The sequence below is a fragment of the Tachypleus tridentatus genome, chromosome 9 (genome assembly GCF_004210375.1).
Source record: "Tachypleus tridentatus isolate NWPU-2018 chromosome 9, ASM421037v1, whole genome shotgun sequence".
NCBI lineage: Eukaryota > Metazoa > Arthropoda > Merostomata > Xiphosura > Limulidae > Tachypleus > Tachypleus tridentatus.
In genome coordinates this window covers 8432229-8459605 of record NC_134833.1, presented here as the reverse complement: position 1 = coordinate 8459605, position 27377 = coordinate 8432229, and the positions used below count along the sequence as shown (strand labels likewise).

The 27377-nt window shown below is 34.8% G+C and overlaps 1 protein-coding gene across 1 annotated transcript in view; it reads right to left on the bottom strand.

Moving 5' to 3' along the window:
- LOC143224732 (E3 ubiquitin-protein ligase SMURF2-like) overlaps nt 1-27377 on the bottom strand; it is an 83726-nt gene that overhangs the window by 45226 nt on the left and 11123 nt on the right. The window contains 6 exon segments of the mRNA XM_076452994.1: nt 951-1165; nt 2774-2857; nt 4977-5139; nt 5968-6101; nt 8844-8952; nt 21380-21418. Of these exon segments, the coding sequence (XP_076309109.1) occupies nt 951-1165; nt 2774-2857; nt 4977-5139; nt 5968-6101; nt 8844-8952; nt 21380-21418 (744 nt within the window).

Genomic DNA, 27377 nt, shown 5'->3' with positions numbered 1-27377 from the left:
GTTAACACTCAAAGAAAGTAGGAGGAGAAAGGACAGAATTAACACTCAAAGAAACTACAAGGAGAAAGGACACACTCAAAGAAAGTAGAAGGAAAAAGGACAGAGTTAACACTCAAAGAGAGTAGGAGGAGAAAGGGCAGAGTTAACACTCAAAGAAACTACAAGGAGAAAGGACAAAGTTAACACTCAAAGAAAGTAGGAGGAGAAAGGACAGAATTAACACTCAAAGAAAGTTGGAGGAGAAAGGACAGAGTTAACACTCAAAGAAACTACAAGGAGAAAGGACAAAGTTAACACTCAAAGAAACTACAAGGAGAAAGGACAAAGTTAACACTCAAAGAAACTACAAGGAGAAAGGACAGAGTTAATAACACTCAAAGAAAGTAGAAGGAGAAAGGACAGAGTTAACACTCAATAAAGAGAAAAGGAGGTGATAAGACAGGGTTAGTCCTGTTTTTCTGAATAAAGATAATAACAGGAAGAAAACAGGACTATCCATCAACACACAGAAGAGAACGAGAATGGAAATGAGTGGCCCTCACCAGAGAAAATAATAAAGTTAAGACATGATCAGCCTTCAACGACTAAAATAGAAGACAAGCAACCAAAGATAGCAGTGTCTAGAAATACAGAAAAGTTAAAACAAAATGATAACTCTTGAGCAAGTTCCACAATATGCATGTAACACATCACATACAAAGAACGATTTAGGACTGTGAATCACTAAATTAGTAATGACACTGTCTGATGTACACAATATTGACCTGGGGAAGAAAAGCGATTTTTTCAAACATAAATATTAAATGATAAAGAGTTGGACAACTATTTTAATAAACTGATGAGTTTGTATGGCCATATAAGTTTAGAAGATTCTCACTGCTACCTATACCTTATGTGATACACCTTATCTTTATTAGCATCAAGCATTTGTTCAAAAACAAAAGTCTAACCATAACCGTCGGGTAACTCAGCTGACTGGTGGAGCTGATTTCTGGACATGAAGTTTCGATGTCTAGTAGATCGTCTTCTCATCGCTACTTGACTGTTCTGTGAAGATGAAGAGGACTCCCCCTCACTGTTAGGACCCGATGAAATATGGTTTCTGCGTGATCTACTGTTAACATTCTGACTGGAGTTATTGCTCTGCTGAGATTCATGTGCAGGTCTAGAAAAATAAAACATCTAAATGTACCTGACGTACCACTCTTAGAATCTACCAACCTAATTGTGCCTGACGTACCACTCTTAGAATCTACAGCTTTATTCTTTAAAAAGCAGTCACTTCTACAAAAACAAAACTCAGCAAATAATTCAAAGGAAAAATTTAAACAAGAAAGTCAAAAGATGTATACCCACAATCTTATGATTTGTAAGCTTTTAAAATACTCTAAATTTTATGGAAAACAAAAAATACAGATCGCTTACTTTTTAAAGATGACATCTGGCCAACACTAACCTCATTCTAATATATAATACTGAACCTTCTCAGAACTTACTAAATTATATCCAATTTAGGCTTAAAAACATCATATTTGGTTCACTATTTCTAATATCTTTTAGGTATCAAAACTTCAAACACTTTGTTCAGACCTTGTTTTGACAAACACTAAAATACTTCCTGTAATTATAGAATTTACTTTCCTTTTATTATAATTTTAACTGATCAGGAAAATCCAGCTTTTCTATCCAGTCAGTTTCAACTTCATTACTATTCATATAAATACTTCTAGGATCCTTCAATTTGCTAATTGAATAAATTATCACTTCCACCAAAAAGTACCCAAAAAATTAGTTTTAATGGTGGCCAATGACATCACCTTTCAAGATGTCATCACTCTGATCTTTATCATGCTAAATATCATTAGCTGTGCTAAACACATTCTGGGCAAAATTAATTTTATGTTACCAATAACAATTTATCTATGTAAATTGTGAGAAAAGGTTCAATTTAAAAAATAATGTTTGATGAATAAGGATGTCACAATATTTTACTGTTTTTTAAAGCAAATTATCTATTCTGATATACTTTTGTAGAAAGATAATTATTGACATACAATTAGAATATTTAAGTTTTACTACTTCATCTAGAGTTATTCAGTCAACGTCAGAAAGGTTCTCATTAATCAAGTTACAATTAAAAGATAAAAATAACTAGACCTAACACCAGAAAGGTGTCCACTGATTGTGTTATGACAAATTGACAAGAACAGATCAACAGTAGATATGATAAACTTTTCTGAAATACTAATTTCTGTGGTTACAAAATAAACAAAAAGATCAGTAGATACACCTTTGTTTATGATAACACAAAAAGATCAGTAGATACACCTTTGTTTATGATGACACAAAAAGATCAGTAGATACACCTCTGTTTATGATAACAAAAAAATCAGTAGATACACCTCTGTTTATAACACAAAAAGATCAGTAGATACACCTCTGTTTATAACACAAAAAGATCAGTAGATACACCTCTGTTTATAACACAAAAAGATCAGTAGATACACCTCTGTTTATAACACAAAAAGATCAGTAGATACACCTCTGTTTATGATAACACAAAAAGATCAGTAGATACACCTCTGTTTATGATAATACAAAAAAATCAGTAGATACACCTCTGTTTATGATAACACAAAAATATCAGTAGATACACCTCTGTTTATAATAACACAAAAAGATCAGTAGATACACCTTTGTTTATGATAACCATCCAGATTAAATTGGAAGTATTTTCAGATAACAATTACTTATATTTATTCTGCTATCTTACCTTGTTGGTTTCTCCCATTGAGTTGATCTAGAATAATGATTGACATAATATATCCTTCCAGAAGCAGTCCTACGCTCCTCCCAGCTGTACAAGTAATCCAAGAACAGGTAATTTTATAGAAGATATTATGATTTCAGAGTGTGCCATATGTTGAGTAATGACACAAGTTGAGCCTCCCTATTCTTGATATCAAGTAGAAATTAAACATGTTTTTCACACCTCTACCATTAAAAAACATCACATGCTTAACTAGAACATAGTGAGACAACCTCAATACTTGTATTTACATACTTAACTAGAACATAGAGAGACAACCTCAATACTTGTATTCACATACTTAGCTAAAACAGAGAGGTAACTTCAATACTTGTATTTACATACTTAACTAGAACATAGAGAGACATCCTCACTACTTGTATTCACATACTTAACTAGAACATAGAGAGACAACCTCAATACTTGTATTTACACACTTAACTAGAACATAGAGAGACATCCTCACTACCTGTATTCACATACTTAACTAGAACTTAGAGAGACAACCTCAATACTTGTATTCACATACTTAACTAGAACATAGAGAGACAACCTCAATACTTGTATTTACACACTTAACTAGGACATGAGAGACAACCTCAATACTTGTGTTTACACACTTAACTAGAACATGGAGACAACCTCAATACTTGTATTTACACACTTAACTAGAACATAGAGAGACAACCTCAATACTTGTACTTACATACTTAACTAGAACATAGAGAGACAACCTCAATACTTGTATTTACATACTTAACTGGAACATAGAGAGACAACCTCAATACTTGTATTTATATACTTAAGTAGAACATAGAAAGACAACCTCAATACTTGTATTTACATACTTAAGTAGAACATAGAGAGACAACCTCAATACTTGTATTCACATACTTAGCTAGAACAGAGAGGTAACTTCAATACTTGTATTTACATACTTAACTAGAACATAGAGAGGCATCCTCACTACTTGTATTTACACACTTAACTAGAACATAGAGAAACATCCTCACTACTTCTATTCACATACTTAACTAGAACATAGAGAGACATCCTCACTACCTGTATTCACATACTTAACTAGAACATAGAGAGACAACCTCAATACTTGTATTTACACACTTAACTAGAACACAGAGAGACAACCTCAATACTTGTATTTACATACTTAACTAGAACATAGAGAGACAACCTCAATACTTGTATTTACATACTTAAGTAGAACATAGAAAGACACCCTCACTACTTGTATTTACACACTTAACTAGAACATAGAGAGACAACCTCAATACTTGTATTCACATACTTAACTAGAACTTAGAGAGACAACCTCAATACTTGTATTCACATACTTAACTAGAACATAGAGAGACAACCTCAATACTTGTATTTACACACTTAACTAGAACATAGAGAGACAACCTCACTACCTGTATTCACATACTTAAGTAGAACATAGAAAGACAACCTCAATACTTGTATTTACATACTTAAGTAGAACATAGAAAGACAACCTCAATACTTGTATTTACATACTTAAGTAGAACATAGAAAGACAACCTCAATACTTGTATTCACATACTTAACAAGAACATAGAGAGACAACCTCAATACTTGTATTTACACACTTAACTAGAACATAGAGAGACATCCTCAATACTTGTATTTACACACTTAACTAGAACATAGAGAGGTAACTTCAATACTTGTATTCACATACTTAACTAGAACATAGAGAGGCAACCTCAATACTTGTATTCACATACTTAACTAGAACATAGAGAGGTAACTTCAATACTTGTATTCACATACTTAAATAAATCAGAGAGAGGCAGCTTTAATACTTACATTTTGGTAAAAGGAATTATAATGACATACAACATATTTAGTTATGTTAGTAACAAATATTATGTTTATGGCATTTCATTACAATTTGCCTCAAAAGTTATTTGTGTAGTGTGGCAGGAGTATAAAGCAGTTGAGGATGGGTTGCTCTACCAATGTACCTAAGTAAGTGTAGTGGTTTCATTACAGCCAGAATCCAATGTCAATAGTTATTTTGGATGTTCTTTACAATATGATAAACATCAAGTTCACATACTGAGTATATGTACTAATGAATGTATCTATCCTGTATAAGTGTCTGCAGACCTGATAGCTTACTTACCCTTCAGGAAGTTCCTCAGGAGAAGAAAGACTTTGCACAGTATCCATGACTACATTTTGACTCCCTGAACCATGTCCATCTCTAGACATAAGGCTGACCACTATCTGGCCACGTACCACTTCTTGGTCATCAGAATTATTTTTACAGAGGTCTAACCTTTGATCTGAATTTGAAATTTTAAAAAATAACAAACAAAATGCTCACTGCAAAAAACACAATTTGTTTTATATTTCAAAAGTCCAAGAACTATATAGTTGTTATGTAACATGTCAAAATATATTATAATCAGGAGTACTGAGTTACATCACCGATTCAGTGCTAAAACAGAAAAATACACATTATAATAAACATTGCAAGTAATGACTAAACCTCAACAATTATAGTGAGTGATACATGCAGCATGTAATTATTTTCCAGCTAAACCTAAAAGTCAGTTATATCATAAGCTATTAACAAACACACAAGTCACTCACTCCATACAACTTTTATCAACTTAAAACCTACAAGTCCGTTACTTCAAACAGCTTTTATAACCCTTAAGCCTTTAAGTCAGATATGTCAAGAAGATTTTATGGAACACAACAAAATACCTATTTAGCTGAAATTGTCTATTATTAAATATTCTTTAGAGAGAACAAAATAAGATACTAAAATATGAAAAGCAACTTAAAGATAATAATAGTAATAAATAAATAAGTGAAAAAGCATTATATGTTACAGCCAATTCAAACTTGCTCAAAATGGAAGTGTTTATGAATGATTTTAGGGCATGTATTACATTTTGACAAATTCTACAAAAAGTAATAATTATTTTACTATAATGGTTAACTTGCATCATTACACTAATAAACATATTCACTGCTTTAGAAAATAAAACTTCTAAAATTACGTTTTCCAGCACATCCAACCTACAGAATTTAAACTCCACACACACACTATTACACATATTCAAAAATTACAAGTTCAAATTCAAAACAATTCATTCACTTACAGCCAGTGTCTTTGAGAAGCTGGATTGCATTAGACATGATCCGCACACAGCCCAGAAATCCAGCTCCGTTCTTTTTATGAATCTTCTTGTGGTTCCATACACTAATAGTAACAGAATCTTGCTTTCCAATATACCTTAATGAACAAAAGCTTGTTGCATCAGATTCAACAACAGCAAAAAAACAACCAATCACAAATCAGAATTCAGATACTTCAATATATCAAAGTCTGTATCTTATCACTTGATGATGCCTTATTAATTTGGTGAAACATCAGAATGTTATTTTCTACATCTCATCTTAGTTAGTTATCATTCTGAAACACCATGCATCCATACACAAATCTACATATCTTTAATAAGCCTCATTCCTAACACTGAAACATCATAACATTTTTGTATTTTTTCTAAACCTTATTTTCACTGTTTCCAACTTTTTGACAGTTTAAATCCAAAATTAATTTTTATGATGTGATTTTTCCTGAAATGTTTGTACACATACCTACGTCTGTGTAACTTGACAATACTCACATGCTTCTCTGATGAATGAACCACACACCCACATACAAATATACACAGAGTACAACAAGTTACTGAACCACACACCCACATACAAATATACACAGAGTACAACAAGTTACTGAACCACACACCCACATACAAATATACACAGAGTACAACAAGTTAGTGAACCACACACCTATATACAAATGTACACACAGTACATCAAGTTAGTGAACCACACACCCACATACAAATATACACACAGTACATCAAGTTAGTGAAACACACACCCACATACAAATATACACACAGTACATCAAGTTAGTGAACCACACACCCACATATAAATATACACACAGTACATCAAGTTAGTGAACAACACACCCATACACACATTTTCTGCTATAATAATTTAACTTTTTTTATTTAATAACCAATTTTTTGATTTTCTAGTGCTCCCCTTCCAAAGTTTGAAACATGACAGTGAATAACTAGAGATTTCTCTTGAATTGGTATTAAATTTTTATATGTTATGGTGACATCCTTGTGACCAGCACTAAAACTGAAATGTTTAAAACATATCTAACATATGACACTCTAATGTTTATAGCCATTCATTTAACCATGTGATGAGGATGTTTAGACCAATTTATGAATACACTTTTATTCTTTGTATTAAAGAATACTTCTTAAGGTGTAATGTCAAACACATTTTGAAAATGTTAATTTAGCATAGTGATAAAGTTGACTAGCCATTGACGTATACTTATCAAACTGATTACCCATTATCTTAATATATCAACTAGGATGGCTGGACACTGATGCAACAATCCAGCCAGGATGACTGGGCGCTGATGCAACAATCCAGCCAGGATGACTGGGCGCTGATGCAACAATCCAGCCAGGATGACTGGACGCTGATGTAACAAACCAGCCAGGATGACTGGACGCTGATGTATCAAACCAGCCAGGATGACTGGACGCTGATGTATCAAACCAGCCAGGATGACTGGACGCTGATGTATCAAACCAGCCAGGATGACTGGGCGCTGATGTAACAATCCAACCAGGATGACTGGGCGCTGATGTAACAATCCAGCCAGGATGACTGGGCGCTGATGTATCAAACCAGCCAGGATGACTGGACGCTGATGTAACAAACCAGCCAGGATGACTGGATGCTGATGTAACAAACCAGCCAGGATGACTGGATGCTGATGTAACAAACCAGCCAGAATGACTGGATGCTGACACAACAAACCAGCCAGGATGACTGGACACTGATGTAACAAATCAGCTGAGAAGACTAGGCATTAACCAAGAAAAAAAAACTAAAAGAGCCACATGTTTGTTTAACAAGATGGAGAAACAGCTACATTTAATTCTAAATGAAAAATGTTAGAAACAAATAGAGTAATATATAAATACATCAATAATAATTATGTGAAGAACAAATTTAGAAGTTAATCTTTTGAAATCACAGTTGCATACCTATATTAAGCAAATTTTGTTGTTATAACCAATAATATTTTACACTTCAGGCCTAAAAATTCAATATTTTACAACTATAAATATCATAAAGCCAACAAAAGTACTAATGCAAACATCTTAACTTAAAGCCAAGTGGACACTGCCAGCAGGTGGCTGAAAATCCTGGTTTATTTGTAGAACAGTTATAGCATCTGATGACATTTGTGTCTTTTGGATGAAAACTAATCCAAGTCATGTTGTTATTCATTTGTTTTTATAAAGAAAGTGAAAATGTTATGAAGGTGATAACTACTCCAAACTTTATGAAGGTGATAATTACTCCAAACTTTATGAAGGTGATAATTACTCCAAATGTTATGAAGGTGATAATTACTCCAAATGTTATGAAGGTGATAATTACTCCAAATGTTATGAAGGTGATAATTACTCCAAATGTTATGAAGGTGATAATTACTCCAAACTTTATGAAGGTGATAATTACTCCAAACTTTATGAAGGTGATAATTACTCCAAACTTTATGAAGGTGATAATTACTCCAAACTTTATGAAGGTGATAATTACTCCAAATGTTATGAAGGTGATAATTACTCCAAATGTTATGAAGGTGATAATTACTCCAAATGTTATGAAGGTGATAATTACTCCAAATGTTATGAAGGTGATAATTACTCCAAACTTTATGAAGGTGATAATTACTCCAAATGTTATGAAAGTGATAATTACTCCAAACTAATTCCAGCAGAATGATAAAAAAATTAAAGGTTCAAAGATTTAACATTCTTTAGCAATGGGTCTTCTACTAGTAGAAGTAGATTACTAGTAATCTAGCAAGCTTGTTTGAACAGAAGTAAAGAACAAGATGTTAAAAAGGTACTTTTCTTACAGGTCATAGTGTTGGTTCCACTTTGGATCTAGTGTGTTCTTGATGGTATCTGTTGAGTGGCACTGACCTGATCCATCAACACTGACCTTACAGAAAGGATCTGGAAGTCCTAATGTACAACAACACATGAATATACATTTGTTTAAATGTTTTCATCATGCAATTGCTAATTTCCTATAAAAATACTAAAAAAATCTTAATTTTTAAAAAACAAGCATATGTAAAGTAGAATAAAAATGACAAGTTACTACAACATATAAATATTTACATACATACATTATATATACTGTGTGTGTCTATAAAGGGAAAATACCAAGTATCTGAAGCCACCATAATATAGTACTGCACAATGGATAATATAGGTAATAAAAGATCTTAGTAACCATCAAATTAAACTGATCCACCATCAAACCATCATCAGCAGAAGGTTATTAAAACATTTAAGCAATTTATAGCAAATCCTGTAATGTCAATCAATGAAGATTTGCAAAACCCTTCCTGTACCCAAGTATCCTATTCCTTGTTGGAAATATTTGTGGTCAACTGTGACATTAGAAACTGGCACCCTATCCAAGACTTGGCAAAAGAGGTTTTATGATTTGATCTCCAGTGTAAGGGGACTTACACCAAACAAACAAGACGAGGCTATCTGCTGCACAAATGGTAAGTTTCATGATTTGATCTCCAGTGTAAGGGGACTTGCACCAAACAAACAAGACGAGGCTATCTGCTGCACAAATGGTAAGTTTCATGATTTGATCTCCAGTGTAAGGGGATCTTCACCAAACAAACAAGATGAGGCTATCTGCTGCATGAATGGTAAGTTTCATGACTTGATCTCCAGTGTAAGGGGATCTTCACCAGACAAACAAGATGAGGCTACCTGCTGCACAAATGGTAAATTAAAGACACCCCACATGACTGTGAACCTCCAAATCAAACAACTAAACACATCATAAATTCATGTCCTAGATGCCACTTATTGGGAGGTACTGGCGACCTCCGTGTGGCAACACCTGATGATGTCAAGGGCTTTCAGAAATACAATTCTATATTGCTGTTCTGACACTATACATGAAATTAACAAAGACTGTTGAATCAAGTCCATTTCATAAAAGATGTTATACTGGTTGACTACTAATGAATAGCACAAATCTATCAATAAACCATCCAATTATGATATAAATGAGAACTTAAAGTATTAATAAAAAATATTATTAAAACTGTGTATGTACATACAGTTGTATCTAGGAAGATAATACACGTCACATGTGGTTACAACTGATGAAGTAAACTATGTATCAGACTTAATAAACACCATGCATGGTTCCAGTCACCAATACAAATTATGTATTATACAGCTGTACCTAATTAAACAAAACATATTGTAAACGGTTAAAATTAATATTACGAAACACATGTTAGGTTAAACATGCAGCTAGCTGTACATTAATGCTTTTCATCACTAAATGGTGAAAGAACAGAACTGAATGACATTATAATCATCTTTTATCATGAATGTTGCATATTAATTCACAAATTTTGGAAATTAATACACAGTTATCTTACTTGACACTTCTTTCAGTCAAAAGCAAACAAAGAATTTAACTATTTCAGGAAGTTCTCTCTAAAAAAAATAATTTCATGTTTGAAAGAATAATTAAGTTTTTATTTAACCACAATTTTATTAAGCCTAATTTTTGTTGAGTAGATTGTTTTTTATAAAGGTATTGTCATCCTTGGCCAAAGGAGACATCCTTAAAGTATGAAGGAAGCAGAAGCTTTCACTTTAAATAAGACTACCTCATATACTGCAGTAAACAAACATTTAATTTCTCTCTTAAATTCTAAGAATTACTCATGTAGTCTTCTCTCATTGATGCTGTAGCCACTCCTTCCACTAGGAAAAGTATGGCAAGTTGCTAGTGCCTGATTTTTGAAAAATGGATAAATTTAATTCAAATAAAAGTAAAGAGCAATCATGTGTTAAGTTGCTTGAATTGGTTTGTTTGTCTGCACAAACACAATTTTGGAGATAGTATGACCCAACTGGACAGGCAGACACAAAGTGACCTGGGGTTGTCCTTTTATAAACACAGATGGAGAAAGGCAGTCTCGCTCTCAAAAGGTCAACCCAGACATGATGAATGGGTTTTCAGAATCACTGAACCCAAATCTGGCTTTGGACTTTGTACTCTCGGAAACACTACATTTCAAACTGGATTCATATCCTACTCACAAACTAGTAAGATTAATTGGAGTACAGGTTCTTGTGTAACATTGGTGGGTGTCTTAACAGGTTTTAGCAGATACAAACCACCTTGAGGTAGCTACAGAGATAACTGGGAATACTGTAGAAGTACATTGGAATCTCTGTGAATCATAAGAGAGTCACTGACAAATTCACTTTGCAGAATGTGTATTTCATGCTAGTAGTAATTTAAATAAATACATAGTAATCTGTAAACTAATTTTGTTATCTAAATGACTTGTATAAAAGTGATAAAACCTACTCTTTACCAAGGCCAAATCAGCACTAGACATGGCAGATGTGGTGTGGCTGACAGACCGTTTTACTCTCTTTACTTTAAGCTCTTTAGAAACAAAATCAACTTCTTTAAGAACAAACAGTTATTACACCATATGCCACGCCCACACAGCTGATAACATGTTTACTTTATTATACGGGAGTTCCCCGCTGGGATGCAAAGGTACGTCGACCTATTTACGACTGGCCATACGACTCTCGACGTAGAGAACAAATATACGCAACGATCTACAGTCGACTATGTTACGAAACAAAAGGTTGATAGCGCCTTATTCATAAAACGAAGTTTGGTTCCTTCCAATACTTTAAGTTCCTGAACCTATAGTTATTACAGACTCTGGAGGGGTAGTGAATTTGAGAGAGGAGGGCTATGTAGCAAAAAAAAAGAAAAAAAGTTGAATGGGCCGGTTGAAATAAACTTCCGAACAGATGGTGTCGAGCTGATTCGGGATGACGTAATTAGGTCGGAACTTAAAAATTTGGAAACCGTTGCTTTAATTTAGGGTTTAGTTTACGTACAGAAAGCATAATTAAATCTCACACTGTGAAACTTGGATATTTAAATATGTTATTATAATACTTATGGAATAAAAATTACTTGTTTTGTGAAGAGAGATTTTATTACTAGTTAGTATTGAATTTTAGTTACTGAATTAGCAAAGAAACAATTACGAAATGTTAGAAATAGCCAACATTGAGTTACGTTACGTATTCCAAACAAATAGTTAGGAAATGTTAGAAATAGCCAACAATGAGTTACGTTACGTATTCCAAACAAACAATTCCACACTTTTTGTTGCTACTGATTTCTTGGAGTCGAAGCTCCGAGCATTTTGTACAGAAAAGCGCGAAAACAACGTAACTACGACATGGATCAGAAAGTTACAATAGCTCTCAACAGTCGTTCCTAATTCTCAGTTATTCAACAGAGGGAAGGCCACCCTGTCATCACCGCTACATCTGTTTGTCTTTTAATACAACAACAGCTGATATGTGTGTGTACCACCGGGAAAACCTGCGTTCAAAAGGCGTCAGGTGACACAAATCTGTGTAGACTGCAACGGTAATACCTGATATGCTTGAACACAAAATCACAAAACTGATGCACAGTTCATTTGATAACACGAACTGAGGAACATTCGGTTACCGGTAAGTAAACAACAGCTTAATGAGTTACATATGTTGTGCCAACATCAGGGATCGTGCCCTTAATTTCTGCTTTGTAAGTCCCCTACCAACCGCGGGTACAAGGTTAGAACGTGTATAAAAGAGTATAATCTACAAATTTACGACAAGCACAAATTCCGAATACTAAAAAAAAATCTACATGAAAAATAAAATATGTTTAATTATAACATTTGTGGTTTTCAAAACATACATTTTTCACAATTATAACGTAATAAGTAAACGTTTTATTTCGCTAATTACAGAACTGAAGTTTTAAAAGATTTGGGCCGTCCGATACAGCTAAAAAAAAAAAGTTACTCAAAAATAGTTTAGTTTGTTTTGAATTTCGCGCAAAGCTGCACGAGGGCTATCTGCTCTAGCCGTCCCTAATTTTGCAGTGTAAGACTAGATGGAAGGCAGCTAGTCACCACTACCCACTGCCAACTCTTGGGCTACTCTTTTACCAACGAATAGTGGGATTGACCTTCACATTATATCGTCCCCACGGTCGAAAGGTCAAGCATATTTGGAGTTATGGGGATTCAAACCCGCGACCCTCAGATTACGAGTCGAGTGCCTTAATCAAAAATAGAATGAACTACTAGGACTAAGTATAGATTAAAACGAAGTTTAAATATTTTATAAAGTGATGTAAACCATAGACACGCCAAAAGCAACTGTAAAAGTTAATGTTCAATAAATGTGTTTACTTTGTTTACTTAGTGCAAAGCAACACAATAATACATCTGTCCTTGTCCATTGCGGGAAATCGAATATTGGATTTTAACGTTGTAAAAGCGTAAAGTTACCACTGACTCAGAAGGAAACTTGTTTATCGAATTTTCGAAAAACAACAACAAAATACTCAGGGGATATGGATACAAATCGTCTCTAAGTGGCAAACTAGGGTTAAGTAATGCCATAACGCGTTTAAAGAAGTCGCCATATGTGTATCTGTTAACGAAAACAACGACTTTCGTCCATTCTGAAGATATCACTGCACTTAAAATGGGAGAAAGCAAACCTTCTTACTGCAGTAAAAACCTATACTTAGATATTTTTAATTATAAAATTACAAACATCAAGGTAAACCTGCGGTAGTTTCTCACATACTAACTATATACTATTCAACTGTCAAAATCAAACACAATTCATACAAAACAAATACAAACTGTATCATATATTACCAGCAAATACGGTAAACTAATCCAAACAACTATACAGTTTCAGTTTATTCCGAACGAAGAAATGTCTAAATTTAAAATAATTTGACGCATTTTAAAGTAATAAATTTCACTGTCCCTCTGGCGCTAAACCCCTCAGTGATAGAGCGGTAAATCTAGAACGCTAGAAACCGGGTTTCAATACCCGTGATAGGCTCAACACATATAGCTTATTCTATAGCTTTGCGTTAATTACAAAAAAACCGATGTCAAAATACACAATAATCCAAAACCAAACTACAGGTAGTTTGAAATTGTTTGTTAGTTTTAAACTTCAAGCACATTTTGATTAAAACTTGTGTGTCAATTAATTATACTACTACAGCAAAAGTGACTAAACGGAGAATTATGGAAGTTTTCATGGAAACATTAAAATACTTGTTGGAACTTACAAATGGAAACTAGAAGTGTAATATTATCTACCCCCACTTTCTCTTTGATTTTCCTTAACCAATGCACGTGTACATAACAAAATAAAATACATCAGATGATGGTTGACTTTTAGATGTCGTCCATTACAACTATTTAATAAATTCAGTTGTAACTGGCTTCTCAAACTAGGCGAAGAAAGTTATCTGTAAGAACTCTAGTTTTTTTATTAGCAGTATTTTTCTATAAAATCTTAATGTTTGAAATTATTCACAGAAAACGTTAAAAAATTAGATGACAAAAGTTGTTGTTGCGTCACATTTACCATAAAATTCTGTCAGCTGCTGCTCAACACCGACACTGCAATCCTTGGGCTATTATTTTATAAAACTAGTAGTAGGGCTGAACATTACATTATAACAACCCCCATGTCTGAAAGCTCGAGCATGCGAGTTTCGATCCCACAATCCGTAGACCTACGTGAGATTCCAGCACCTGGCAAATATTTTTAACTTTTTTTTTTATTTTGGATATTTATGCAAAGTTACAATAAGCCATCCTTGAATATTCTCTCTAATTCTTATATGATAGAACAGGGAAGACAGCTAGCCAACAGCACTGACCAACAACTCTTGGACTCCTCTGGTATAACATAACAGTGCAATTAGACTGTTGCTCTTATACTCGTTCATGGCTCCAAAGCAATAAGCGCGAATCTAGGGGCAATGATACATGAATCACAATTCTGGTATTCACATTCCACTAATAATTAAGCCACACCAAATCAGGGAACTCCAGTCCACTAATGATTAAGCCACACCAAACCAGGGAACTCCAGTCCACTAATGATTAAGCCACACCAAACCAGGGAACTCCAGTCCACTAATGATTAAGCCACACCAAACCAGGGAACTCCAGTCCACTAATGATTAAGCCACACCAAACCAGGGAACTCCAGTCCATTAATGATTATGCCACACCAAACCAGGGAACTCCAGTCCATTAATGATTAAGCCACACCAAACCAGGGAACTCCAGAAATGCCTGCAGTAAATATACATATACCTAACTGATGACGTTACTAAATCTGTCCATACAGGGTCGTGTCCACCAAGATCGCAGGTCGTCCATTAAGAGCTCTGCCTCTTCCCCAAACAGCCCACCCATCCGAAATACTTTCAAAACTTTCATGTGGACTCACAATAACACAGAAGTATTACTTAAGTATAACTTATTTCTGCCCTTCGACTAATAATTTTCTTCCCTTTTCCCCCACAGATTAAAAAAAAATCTTACAAACGCAGCATCTGACAAGAATGCATATGTCATCTTGACAAAACCTAATTTCTTGATAACACAAAAACAACTATGGGTATAAGACACAACTAAGACCATTCCTGATCCATAAAACTGTACATAAGTCGTCATAAGTACAGTATATGTGGTCGCACTAACAACCCAAACTACAGGGGTTATACTAACCAAATTAATCTAGAAAAGATGACATGTGTGAAAGTCGTCAATGTTCGTTGTTCACTCCAATACGTTTTTGTTTTATTCTAATTAGAATGACTTCGTTTTGAACGTTCTAAATTTTGTGGTTTCGTTAAATACATTTTAACTCAAATGTTTTGTAGAATTTTATTTGGATTCTGATTATTGAATATTTCATTTTTTTACATTATTTTGATTGAAATATCCCATGTAATCTGCCGTTTCAAATATTTTGTACAATAACTGTTTTTGTTCGAACACTTAAGATAGTTTTGTTTCAGACACTTTCAATATTTTGTTCCAATTCGAATATTTAACGGAATCTTTGTTTTAACACTACACGAATTTTTGCGAGTTAATAAAAAAAACTACAATTCTGTAAAAACCTTCACCTACACAGATATGTAAAACAATACGCGATTAAACCCAAAACCACGTTGTCTAATAATTGCCCACTATTTCTTTAGGTTAAAATAGATGTTTACCAAACACGCGGCATTAAACAATTACTAAAAATACAGTAATAAAAACTGATATTTTTTTTACAAAGCATCCATTCTTTAGTTGTTTTTATTCTTACATTACTGGTACAGATAAGATTGTACGTAGCCCTGTGATAATGAAGAAATCTCAGCTTTCGACTACACAACCCGATTAAAAGTAGCTAACCCTAACTACACAGCTTCTATAGCAACAATAGGATAATGTGTTCTTTAAGTAAACATCGGTTACTAACCCTAACCACAGAGACTATAGCGACAAGAGGCTAACGTGTGCTATAAATATACCACAAGCTCGACCACTGAAAAAAAAAAAAAAAAACGCGCTGGACTTTTTCAAAATCTTTCGATTCATACTATAAAGTCAAAGATACAACAATTCTGTTTAAAGTTGCAAACACAGATACCCTTTATCTAGAATTTTGCACTAAACTAACCACGAAATATGGTTGACTGATATCACTAATAAAACCAAATTAATTTAACAAGTAAACCAAAAGCAACGATTTCTTAATGAACATATAAATCGACTTATATTTTGATTCTTCCGCACATAGAACAAAATTGACTGCTCCTTCACGACGCTTTACTTCAAGTTCATACACTGGAGAAATAAAACACTGACCAATCACGTGGTAATTATGGTGTGAGCTGTAACTAATTCCAACTTCTGCGAGTTGGCTTATAATGAGAATAAAACTACAGGATTTTTATAATACATAATGACACCCCTTGTTCAGACGCTTTTTTTGCAAGACTGAAATGCATCTTAAACCACAACGTTTTAAAAACTATTTAATAAATTAATAAAACAATACGTGTTTGATATTGATTTCTATTTAAGTGTTTGTTTCAGAATTTATAAATTCTACCATAAATGACAGTTAGTAATGAACCACCTTTTTACATCAGGTCATAATTTGACCCTTTAATTTAATTTTGGTTTTCGTTGTTCTTGGGCATAAAGCTACATGTTGAACTATGTGCGCTCTGCCCACCACTGGTATCGAAATTCGGTTTTTAGCGTCGTAAGCCTACAGATTTACTGTTGAGACAATGGGATAGGGTAAAGGGTTCGACCATTTAATACAAACATCTTATAATGTCGAAGTTAAGCCATAAGATGCAAGAATTCACTTTCAAAGGAAAATGTAATAATGTTTTTACAATAATAATCAGAGATTCAAAATGTTTTAAAGAATAGGCAATGTTATTACAATACTCAGAGAATCAAAATGTCTTAAAGAATGTAAAAAAACAATGTTGTTACAAAAACAATCAGAAGATCCAAATGCCCCACACACAGTCTTCTTGTCATTAACAACTCTGAAAATGGAGGTAAAACTGTTAATGTGTATTCTGTTACCCTCGCTCAGGAAGGGTATTGCAATTGGTGTGTGTGCGAGTATCTCGAAAACTAATAGACCAAAGTACACGAAACTTTTACACAAAATGGGAAGTCAATATGGAACACTCTTCTCCAAATTTGGTCCGGATTCTGGATCACTTTGAAGCATTTTTTATAAGGTGAAGATAGGACATCTTTCCTGTTTTTGGTTAATAAATCTGCTAAGTTTGATTGGATTTGTACCAAATTTCATGATTTTTTATAAGGTGAAGATAGGACATCTTTCCTGTTTTTGGTTAATAAATCTGCTAAGTTTGATTGGATTTGTACCAAATTTCATGGACATGTTAAGGTTAAAACTCATCATCACACTACAAAAACTGATCCGAATCTTTGACCATTCTGGATGTAGGAAGGTGAAATTCTACGTTATCCAATCTAAATGCATGCAATCTCGAAACGAGACAGTTGGATATGCAATTACTGTGATTACTCTTGTTTAGTGGTGTTTTCTAAAACTTCATATATCGATCATCAGTCATTATGAAAGTTCCACAGCAGATATGTAAACGATATTTTATTTACAAATTTTCAAAGCAGAGTAAACCCTTCGGGCACTTTCTTTTTCTTTTCAATAATGCAATTAGTACTTGGGTTTTATAAGTATTAAATTAAACTTACAAAATCAAACAGCCTTGGCAGGTGACAAAGGTCAGTCTATTAGAAACTAAACAGGTGCTGAACGTTACATGGTCTAGAATACCAATGTGACCTAAAACCGCTCTTGGCACGTTATATTTAAATTCCAGACCCGTCAATCCTTCACCAATTCCCACACATAAAGGGCACGTTCACTCGTAACAGTAGTTTATCATACGTTTAAAATAAAACCTAAGTAACACAATGAATGGTTAGTAAAATAAAACAGTAACTAACCAACAATACTGTTATATTATTAAAACGAGACAAAACTCAACACCATATACACAATTGTACTTTTCACAAAATATTTGTATTAGGCCTATGGCATTTTTAACGCTACATTCTTTATTTAGTCCCTTTACTACAATTAGAAGAATGATTAACATACATATAATGTATAATATACTAAGATAACATAGACTGTAGTGGTTGAAAATGTCACAGGCCTGACACTATTGAATAACAACAAAATAGAATTGCAAACATTCTTTACCAGCTTGCTCAAGGCGTATACACAACAACTGTCGTATCAAATGGCTTATAACCGCTGCTGTGTGTGTTGAATTGAACGAATAACAAACATGGTGTAGCTGTAATACTATTCTAATTCTTGGAAACCCCTCAGGAATACTGTGAGTCCCCACCCCATCTTAAACTGTCAGATATTTTTACGCACTAATTAAAAATAAAACAACTTCGTACAAGTTTTTGATCCACGTTTTGTACTTGTTAATAGAACTCACAATGTAACAAAAACACTGAATTTATAAAGATTTTTTTTAATTACATACCATACCCTATTCAAAACTCAAAACCATGTACAAACATACTTATTATATGTTCCTTTCAAATATAAGTGTAACACAATGTTCAGTTCCATCAAACGACATAAACATAAACATCAGTTTTAAAAAATCATAGTGATCAAACAGCATTACATGAAAATTATGATTCAGAAATGTAGCAACAGAGAAATGTTTGTTTTTGCTGTTTCTTATTTTATATATAAATTTGAATAGCACAGAAATCAATACACATCCATAAAACACGATAAACCAAATACATCTTAGTAGACGACATACATTTACGTAATTGTTTTTCTCATCTTTTGTACACACATCAGTTTTCCGACATTATTCCTGATGGTAGGACATATTGAAATGTGTCAAAACAGACACAGATGTTCCAGTTCTTCAAGCTTCGGTCTAAAACTAAGGATTAATATTCGAAACCTTCCTTCAACAAGAATTATCAATGTTTTCAACTTCAGCAACAGAAAATTTTAACCCATGAATGACCACACCCTGGACAGAGCTACGTAGTGCTGGCCTAAGTCATATTATCATAATATACTAATATATTGTCTTTCATCAGGGTGGAAATTGTGATAATATTTCGAAGATATTAAGACGTAACTGGTGCAGGGATATTTATGGCTATTGGTATTCGAGGTGTTTGGAGAATATGTAGGTTTGAAAAAGAGAAAAAAACAATGGCAAAAATACGAAAGCGACTGATTGCAGGGTTCGTACCCATGACTATATGTAAATAGTTTAACTTTGTATCATTGTGTGTTCTATCAAAACTTCTTGTACCCAAATGCGTGTGACGTGTCAGTTCGAGGCATCAATGATTTGTCTCTATACGGGTCATTAACTTCTTTCACAGCAGAGCAACTTTACGACTGTTGTTCCACAGCAGTGGCTTGAAACACCTTACTGTTTAGTGTTTTTAGTTATATCAGTTACTTAACTAACGATAATCCCCAATGATCTAGTTATGACTTCCACTGAAATTAGTTTAAATTTACAGCGTAAGTTACAACTAACGCACCAATACAAATGATTTGTCTCTTTTTCAAAATCCAAATAACAATACGAAAATATAGCTTTATGAGGTTTCAATAATGAACAATAGAGGGTAATTAAATATAATTTCTAATTAACAGTAATCATTATTCAATGTTTCCAGACTCTTTAAATTGCATCAAACCAAACTTTGCGAATGACAACAAAGATAAACTTGGATGATTCATTTGGAGCAAGCTGTCAACAAGACTTCCAATGTCCAAGGAAAGACCACTTTTAATTAGACTGAGACTCGACAGATACGTGATGGAACCACTGTAATTCGAATCTCTTCAGTCTGTTCACTTCAAGATGCGTCTAAAAATTTACGACATTTTGGCTTGTACGCATTTGTTAATTTCATATTCTTGTTAACGTTACCAGGTGGTAACAACACACAGCTTCACTGTAATGACTTTGTGGGTCTCAACACTGTCTCTGAACAGGCTAGAGGGTAAAAATTAGAAACCTACTGTAGTCCTCTAAAAGCCCTGCTGTGGAATTTTTCCAACTTCGTGGGTAACGCTGTAAGTTTGACATCTTTTAAACATCTTACTATATGACTCCCCCCCTAAACGGATGTGAATTATTCCTGGAAATAGAATACATCACTTCTGGCAACCATCATTCTACTTAATGAAACTGCAACGTCAGAAAGGCCAGTAAGTTACCATGAACCATATATATGTCTTGTTAAATTAATGGTGTTTTAAAACGCTGTCGATTTTCAATCATTGTTTGTGCATGGCAATTAAACAAAAAAAAACAACGTAACTTTATTATTATATATCCATCGTTTAGAAGAATTGGGCGCATTAACATATATTCATTTTGTTGTGATAATTTATGTTATAAAGTTTAAATGTTAGCAGTATCACGTAGAACAGGAGAGCAGTGCGTCTTAAAACCCATGGCATAAACTTTACCTGTACAAACACACACAATTTAACAGTTCACAAAAAAAATATACAATATTTAATATGGCATATTAAATTATACATATATTGAAAACATACGTTTCAGAACTCGAGTCGCTAATTCTATCACAAAAACCGGTGAGGATAGGGAACGGAATATTTAACTTGGTTTTAACAAAGATAAACTGTAGAAACTTAGAAACGGAATATTTAACTTGGTTTTAACAAAGATAAACTGTAGAAACTTAGAAACGGTATATATAACTTGGTTTATATTGTGCAAAACCATAATATTTTGAAATCTTTGCGACCTTGGATTTCCAATATTGTTAAATAATAAATAATGCAAGATAACAGAATAACGTTCAAAATACAAACTGCCAACAATAGCAACCCAGAACATGATTTTAAATATACTTACTAAAGAAGTCCTTTTTGGCCAGATTCTTTGCACAGAGAACTAGAAGAAAGAAACAACAAGAATTACTGTTTGTGTTTTTAACGAACCAAACTAAATTACTGATGTTCCTATAAAAACAATCAACTCCCTTAAAATGTGTGATTCGTACATGAAACTACGAATATGTTTATAGATCTCTCTAGAAATAATAAGCGTCTAAACAGGTATATAAAAAGTACTGGATAAGTAAACATGTAAAATACTAAACACTGAGTGGAACCACAAAGCCTTCCTTATTTTAAGCATGTAAGATAAGATCAAGTCTGAGATAATCCAAGCTGTTTTGTTCTTGAATTTCGCGCAAATCTACACGAGGACTATTATACGTCCCTATTCTAGCATTGTAAGAAGGCAGCTGGTTATCACCACCCACCATCAACTTTTTACCAACGATTAGTGGGATTGACCATTACGTTATAACGCCCCCACGGCTTAAAGGACGAGCGTGTTTGGTGTCACGGGGATTCGAAGTCGCAACCCCTGAGTGTATAGCGCCTGAACCACCTGGCCATGCCTGGGTCTCCTAGATACGAATAGAAAAAGTTGTTACACATCAGTGGCCTTCGACATTTCCCTTATACATGTATTTGTATTGTGATGAATTTCATGGATACGTTTTAAGTCTAATTCAAACTTAGGAGTATAATTGTATCCCATTTTGAAAATAAAGACTATATTATGTGTTCCAATTCAAAAAACTAAAACTTTTCTCAATTGTGTCGTTTATTGCAAAACATAACAAAACACAACATGTCGCTGTATAATATTGAAGTAAGATGGTTCCCACGCACGTGAAGCAAACTTGATTACCCACAATTCACAAAACTGTTGTTTGTTGTTTAAATACAAAGGTTTAGCTCATACCTCCCGTCGTATCTTTACTGATTTGAGAGCTAATTACGGTTGTAGACTCTTTTCGGCTGGTCTATTTGATCACACTTAAAGATTACATTATTCCAATCTTTCCTAAAATAACTTCAATTCGAAGGTATGCCGGCAGAAATCCTGATGAGTAATAAAATCGAATCGGGTATACGTGCACACCACGCTTGGTGTTGTGACCACAAAAAAAAAAAAAAAGATAAAACAGCGGTCTCAAAAATTAATTTACCCTATCCCTGCTTAAAACAATTTCAAGCACCGCGGCTACTGATGATTTCCTCTTCTTAAACATTTTGACACCAGGGTTAGAAAGTTCATTACTTCAAACTTATTATCACCTTGTTGATTCACAACTTCTGACGTCACAGTGCATGTGACGTTTAAAACAAAATAAACAAGAGGCTTTCATTAAGTGAGACCAAGGGTAGTGTCTCATAAGCTGAAGTATCTCAGTTGCCAGAAACAGTCCGTCACAACCACCATGCCGGACCGTGGGATTTCATGAATATAAAAAGAAAGAACTGACGGATTGCTTCCAAAGTAATTCATACTAGTTCTCGTTGTACTTACCTTTCAGTGGCTCAAGACAGTTTAAAGTAACAAGCCAGTCCCTGGTACACAATGTGATATGAATATGGGAAGCAACAAGCCAGTCCCTGGTACACAATGTGATATGAATATGGGAAGCAACAAGCCAGTCCCTGGTACACAATGTGATATGAATATAGGAAGCAACAAGCCAGTCCCTGGTACACATTGTGATATGAATATGGGAAGCAACAAGCCAGTCCCTGGTACACAATGTGATATGAATATGGGAAGCAACAAGCCAGTCCCTGGTACACAATGTGATATGAATATGGGAAGCAACAAGCCAGTCCCTGGTACACAATGTGATATGAATATGGGAAGGAACAAGCCAGTCCCTGGTACACAATGTGATATGAATATGGGAAGCAACAAGCCAGTCCCTGGTACACAAAGTGATATGAATATGGGAAGCAACAAGCCAGTCCCTGGTACACAAAGTGATATGAATATGGGAAGCAACAAGCCAGTCCCTGGTACACAATGTGATATGAATATGAGAAGCAACAAGCCAGTCCCTGGTACACAATGTGATATGAATATGAGAAGCAACAAGCCAGTCCCTGGTACACAATGTGATATGAATATGGGAAGCAACAAGTCAGTCCCTGGTACACAATGTGATATGAATATGGGAAGCAACAAGTCAGTCCCTGGTACACAATGTGATATGAATATGAGAAGCAACAAGTCAGTCCCTAGTACAGAATGTGATATGAATATGGGAAGCAACAAGGCAGTCCCTGGTACAGAATGTGATATGAATATGGGAAGCAACAAGCCAGTCCCTGGTACACAATGTGATATGAATATGGGAAGCAACAAGCCAGTCCCTGGTACACAATGTGATATGAATATGGGAAGCAACAAGCCAGTCCCTGGTACACAATGTGATATGAATATGGGAAGCAACAAGCCAGTCCCTGGTACACAATGTGATATGAATATGGGAAGCAACAAGCCAGTCCCTGGTACACAATGTGATATGAATATGGGAAGCAACAAGCCAGTCCCTGGTACACAATGTGATATGAATATGGGAAGCAACAAGCCAGTCCCTGGTACACAATGTGATATGAATATGAGAAGCAACAAGCCAGTCCCTGGTACAGAATGGGATATGAATATGGGAAGCAACAAGCCAGTCCCTGGTACACAATGTGATATGAATATGGGAAGCAACAAACCAGTCCCTGGTACAGAATGTGATATGAATATTCTCAGCTAAAATGATAAATTATTTTTCTCTCTCTCTTCTTCTTTGTTGTTTTATTTTTTTGGGGGGACGGGGAATATACTTGTCTAGAGTGAAGTGTGAAAAATTAAATATTCTCTAACGTGAAAGAAATTTGCAACACCTTACCCTGACAAGGCTGGTGGTGAAAAGGAGTGCCACAGGTGTGACAGTAACTTCCTGGCAGTGAAAAATTAGTACGCCTACCAATAACGTGGTTTGCTTGTTGTTACGCGCAAAGCTACACAAAGAGCTATCTGTACTGTGATCACTATGGGTGTCGAAACGAAACATTCTGCGTTACACGTTAATAAACTTACCGGTGAGCCACAAGGGGGCTCTACAGGAAAGGAAGAATTATAAAACTATTAAAATGAAATAATTAAATACCCAAGAAGTAAAACAACAACAGAAATCCGGTAATCAAGAATTAATAACTAAATAATGAAGTTAATGCAAACTAAGCTTTTAAAATACATAATACAATTAATAAAGCAAAATTAGAAACAAGATGTTTATGGACCAAAATAAACAAAAACTTCAACGTCATCGAAGTCGCACTGTGAAGAACTGTATCCAATGTGGTAATCTAACTTCTTTCACCCACCTGTTTTTTTAAGACTTAAACCCAGTTCTCGTGACAATGACGGAATAATTACACGAATTGGAAGATTGGGAAACAAGGAAATATCTTTCAAATGTTTTTTAGGCTTAAACCCAGTTCTCGTAACCATGACAGAATAATCTGGCAAGCTGGAATACTGGGAAACAAGGAAGTATTTTTTGGTATTGTCAGACTGAATCACGGTTGTACACGTAGTTAAAATTAGAACTTCCCTAACGCGTTAACTCTTCGATTACCAACATGGAGGAGGGGGGGTCTTTATGTTTCCACAGTTAATGTGTGCGCACACGCACACACACACACATATATATAATTTCATTCAGTATTTAAAAGCTTTCTAATGAGGCTTAAAATTCACTTATTCTCAGTAAAAATCCAGTGGATAATGAAGATACAAGTAACGTACATGTTAGACATGGACGTACGATACACTTAATGGCTTAAGAACAAATCAGAATCAGATGCTATTGTTCTTTCTCATGAAAACAATATTACTGTTGGTTTCTTTAGTGAGAGGGATAAACTTGACACGACTTTAAAAGACAACGAAGTCTGAAGAGAAAAACTAAAACTCGTTTTGATATACAGTATTCCCTCGCTATTCGCGGGGGGTAAAGAACGTAACCCCCGCGAATAGCGAAAAACCGCGAATATTGGATGCAGTTTTAAAACTTCTATGTATGAGATTATATACGGTACTAAATGCTTCCCAGACACTTTCTAAAGGCACTCTTACTCATTAATACAGTAATAATGTAGTAATATTGCATGCAGTCATGTATTTCACTAATGTAGTAATGATAATGTAAACACATTTTAATTTTGTACTGCAACAATATTTTAATCAAAAAGAAACGTAAGTACAGGAGGACAGTAACACCGCATAGTATAGTTACCCATACTGTATTACTGTACCGTAAAGTCATTTTCTATGCGTACAACACATGTATTAGAATTGACAGAAAGTGGAACAAATTTAAAGGCAAACTTAGACAGATAAATACAGTACGCACAGTTCAGGTAATAATAATACAGTACAGTACAATTCAGTAATAATATGCAATTAAAAAACATTATTAATACACGGTCACAAAAATATGCACTGTACATACAGTGTATGCATTTATAAAAAAATACGTACTGTATTGCAATAATAATTGAAAAAAAAAATGTAATATTGTTTGTGCACCAATAATGAATGATGATAAAATGATGATGAAATTTGCTGTGCCATACGATGATAATGATAACACTAATGTACAGTATGGCACAGCTTAGCTGCTGCTTTACAGCACTTTAGGTAATTACTCCTCCTCTTCAGGCACTTAAGGAGAAAGCTCCATTTCTTCAGGAGAGTCAAGAGGTTGTGTTGTTTCTTCAGGAGAGTCAGGAGGATGTGTCGTACTTTCTTCGGGTGTGGCTTGGTTTGACATTTTGGGTACCTTCTTTAGGAACATGGTTATTGGCAGCTGTTTCCGTTGTTTTTTTCATAGCGATGAATAGAGTTTTGTAGATCGACACAGTAGAGTTAATTGCATTTGAGAATTGCAGCGAACGAACCATGTAAGGGTCCCATGACTTGGCAGTCTCTTGCAAATCCTTTGCTTTTGACATGAGTTCAGCCAACCGTTCTAGAGTTAGACCCTCGTCCTCTTCCTCTTGTGATGGTTCTTCCTGGCCCTCTGTTTCTTCTTCACTGGCAGATTTCGTCAACTCTGCCAAATCTTCGTCCGTTAGAGGCTGAGAGTGGACGTTAATCAGGTCATTGAACTCTTCATAAGTTATATCATCAAAGCCTTCACCACCGATTAACTTTGCTAGTTTAACTGACTTGTTGACAGCATCATGTTGAATTTCATCCGGTGAGAACCCTTTGTAATCATGAACACATTCTGGCCACAGATTTTTCCAACATGCATTAAATGTTTCTTTTTTCATGTCTTGAAGTGCCTTGTGTATGACTGTCAGGCACGATGCAATTGTGAAATTGCGCCAGTACACTTTCAACTGGAAGTCCTCATTCTCGTCTATTTCATCAACTAATTGTTGAAGACAGTTGCCAGTGTAAAGTGCCTTAAAGGCACGAATCACTCCTTGATCCATAGGCTGGAGGAGGGATGTTGTGTTGGGAGGGAGGAACTCGATCTGGACTCCCTCATGATACAAATCCACAGGGTGACCGCCAGCATTATCCATGATCAGCAACACTCGAAATTCGAGTTCTTTTTTGCGAAGGTATTCTACCACTTGAGGGATGAAACACTGATGAAACCAGTTGGATGTCAGGAGCTTCGTAATCCAGGACTCGGAATTATGCATCCAGAAGACAGGCAAAGTGTTTTTATTTTTGTTCTTCAAAGCCCTGGGCTTTGCAGATGTATAAATGAGGCCGGGTTTCATCATCCAGCCAGCAGCATTGCCACACATAATAAGTGTCACTCTGTCCTTTTGTGCTTTGAATCCTGGGGCTTTCAGTTCGTCCTTCATGATGAAAGTTCTGGAATGCATTTTTTTTCCAGAACAACCCAGTCTCGTCCATGTTGAAGACCTGCTCTGGCTTGTATCCCTTCTCCTCAATGAGTTTCTTAAAGGCCTCAGGATACTTTGCTGCAGCTTCTGTGTCTGCAGAT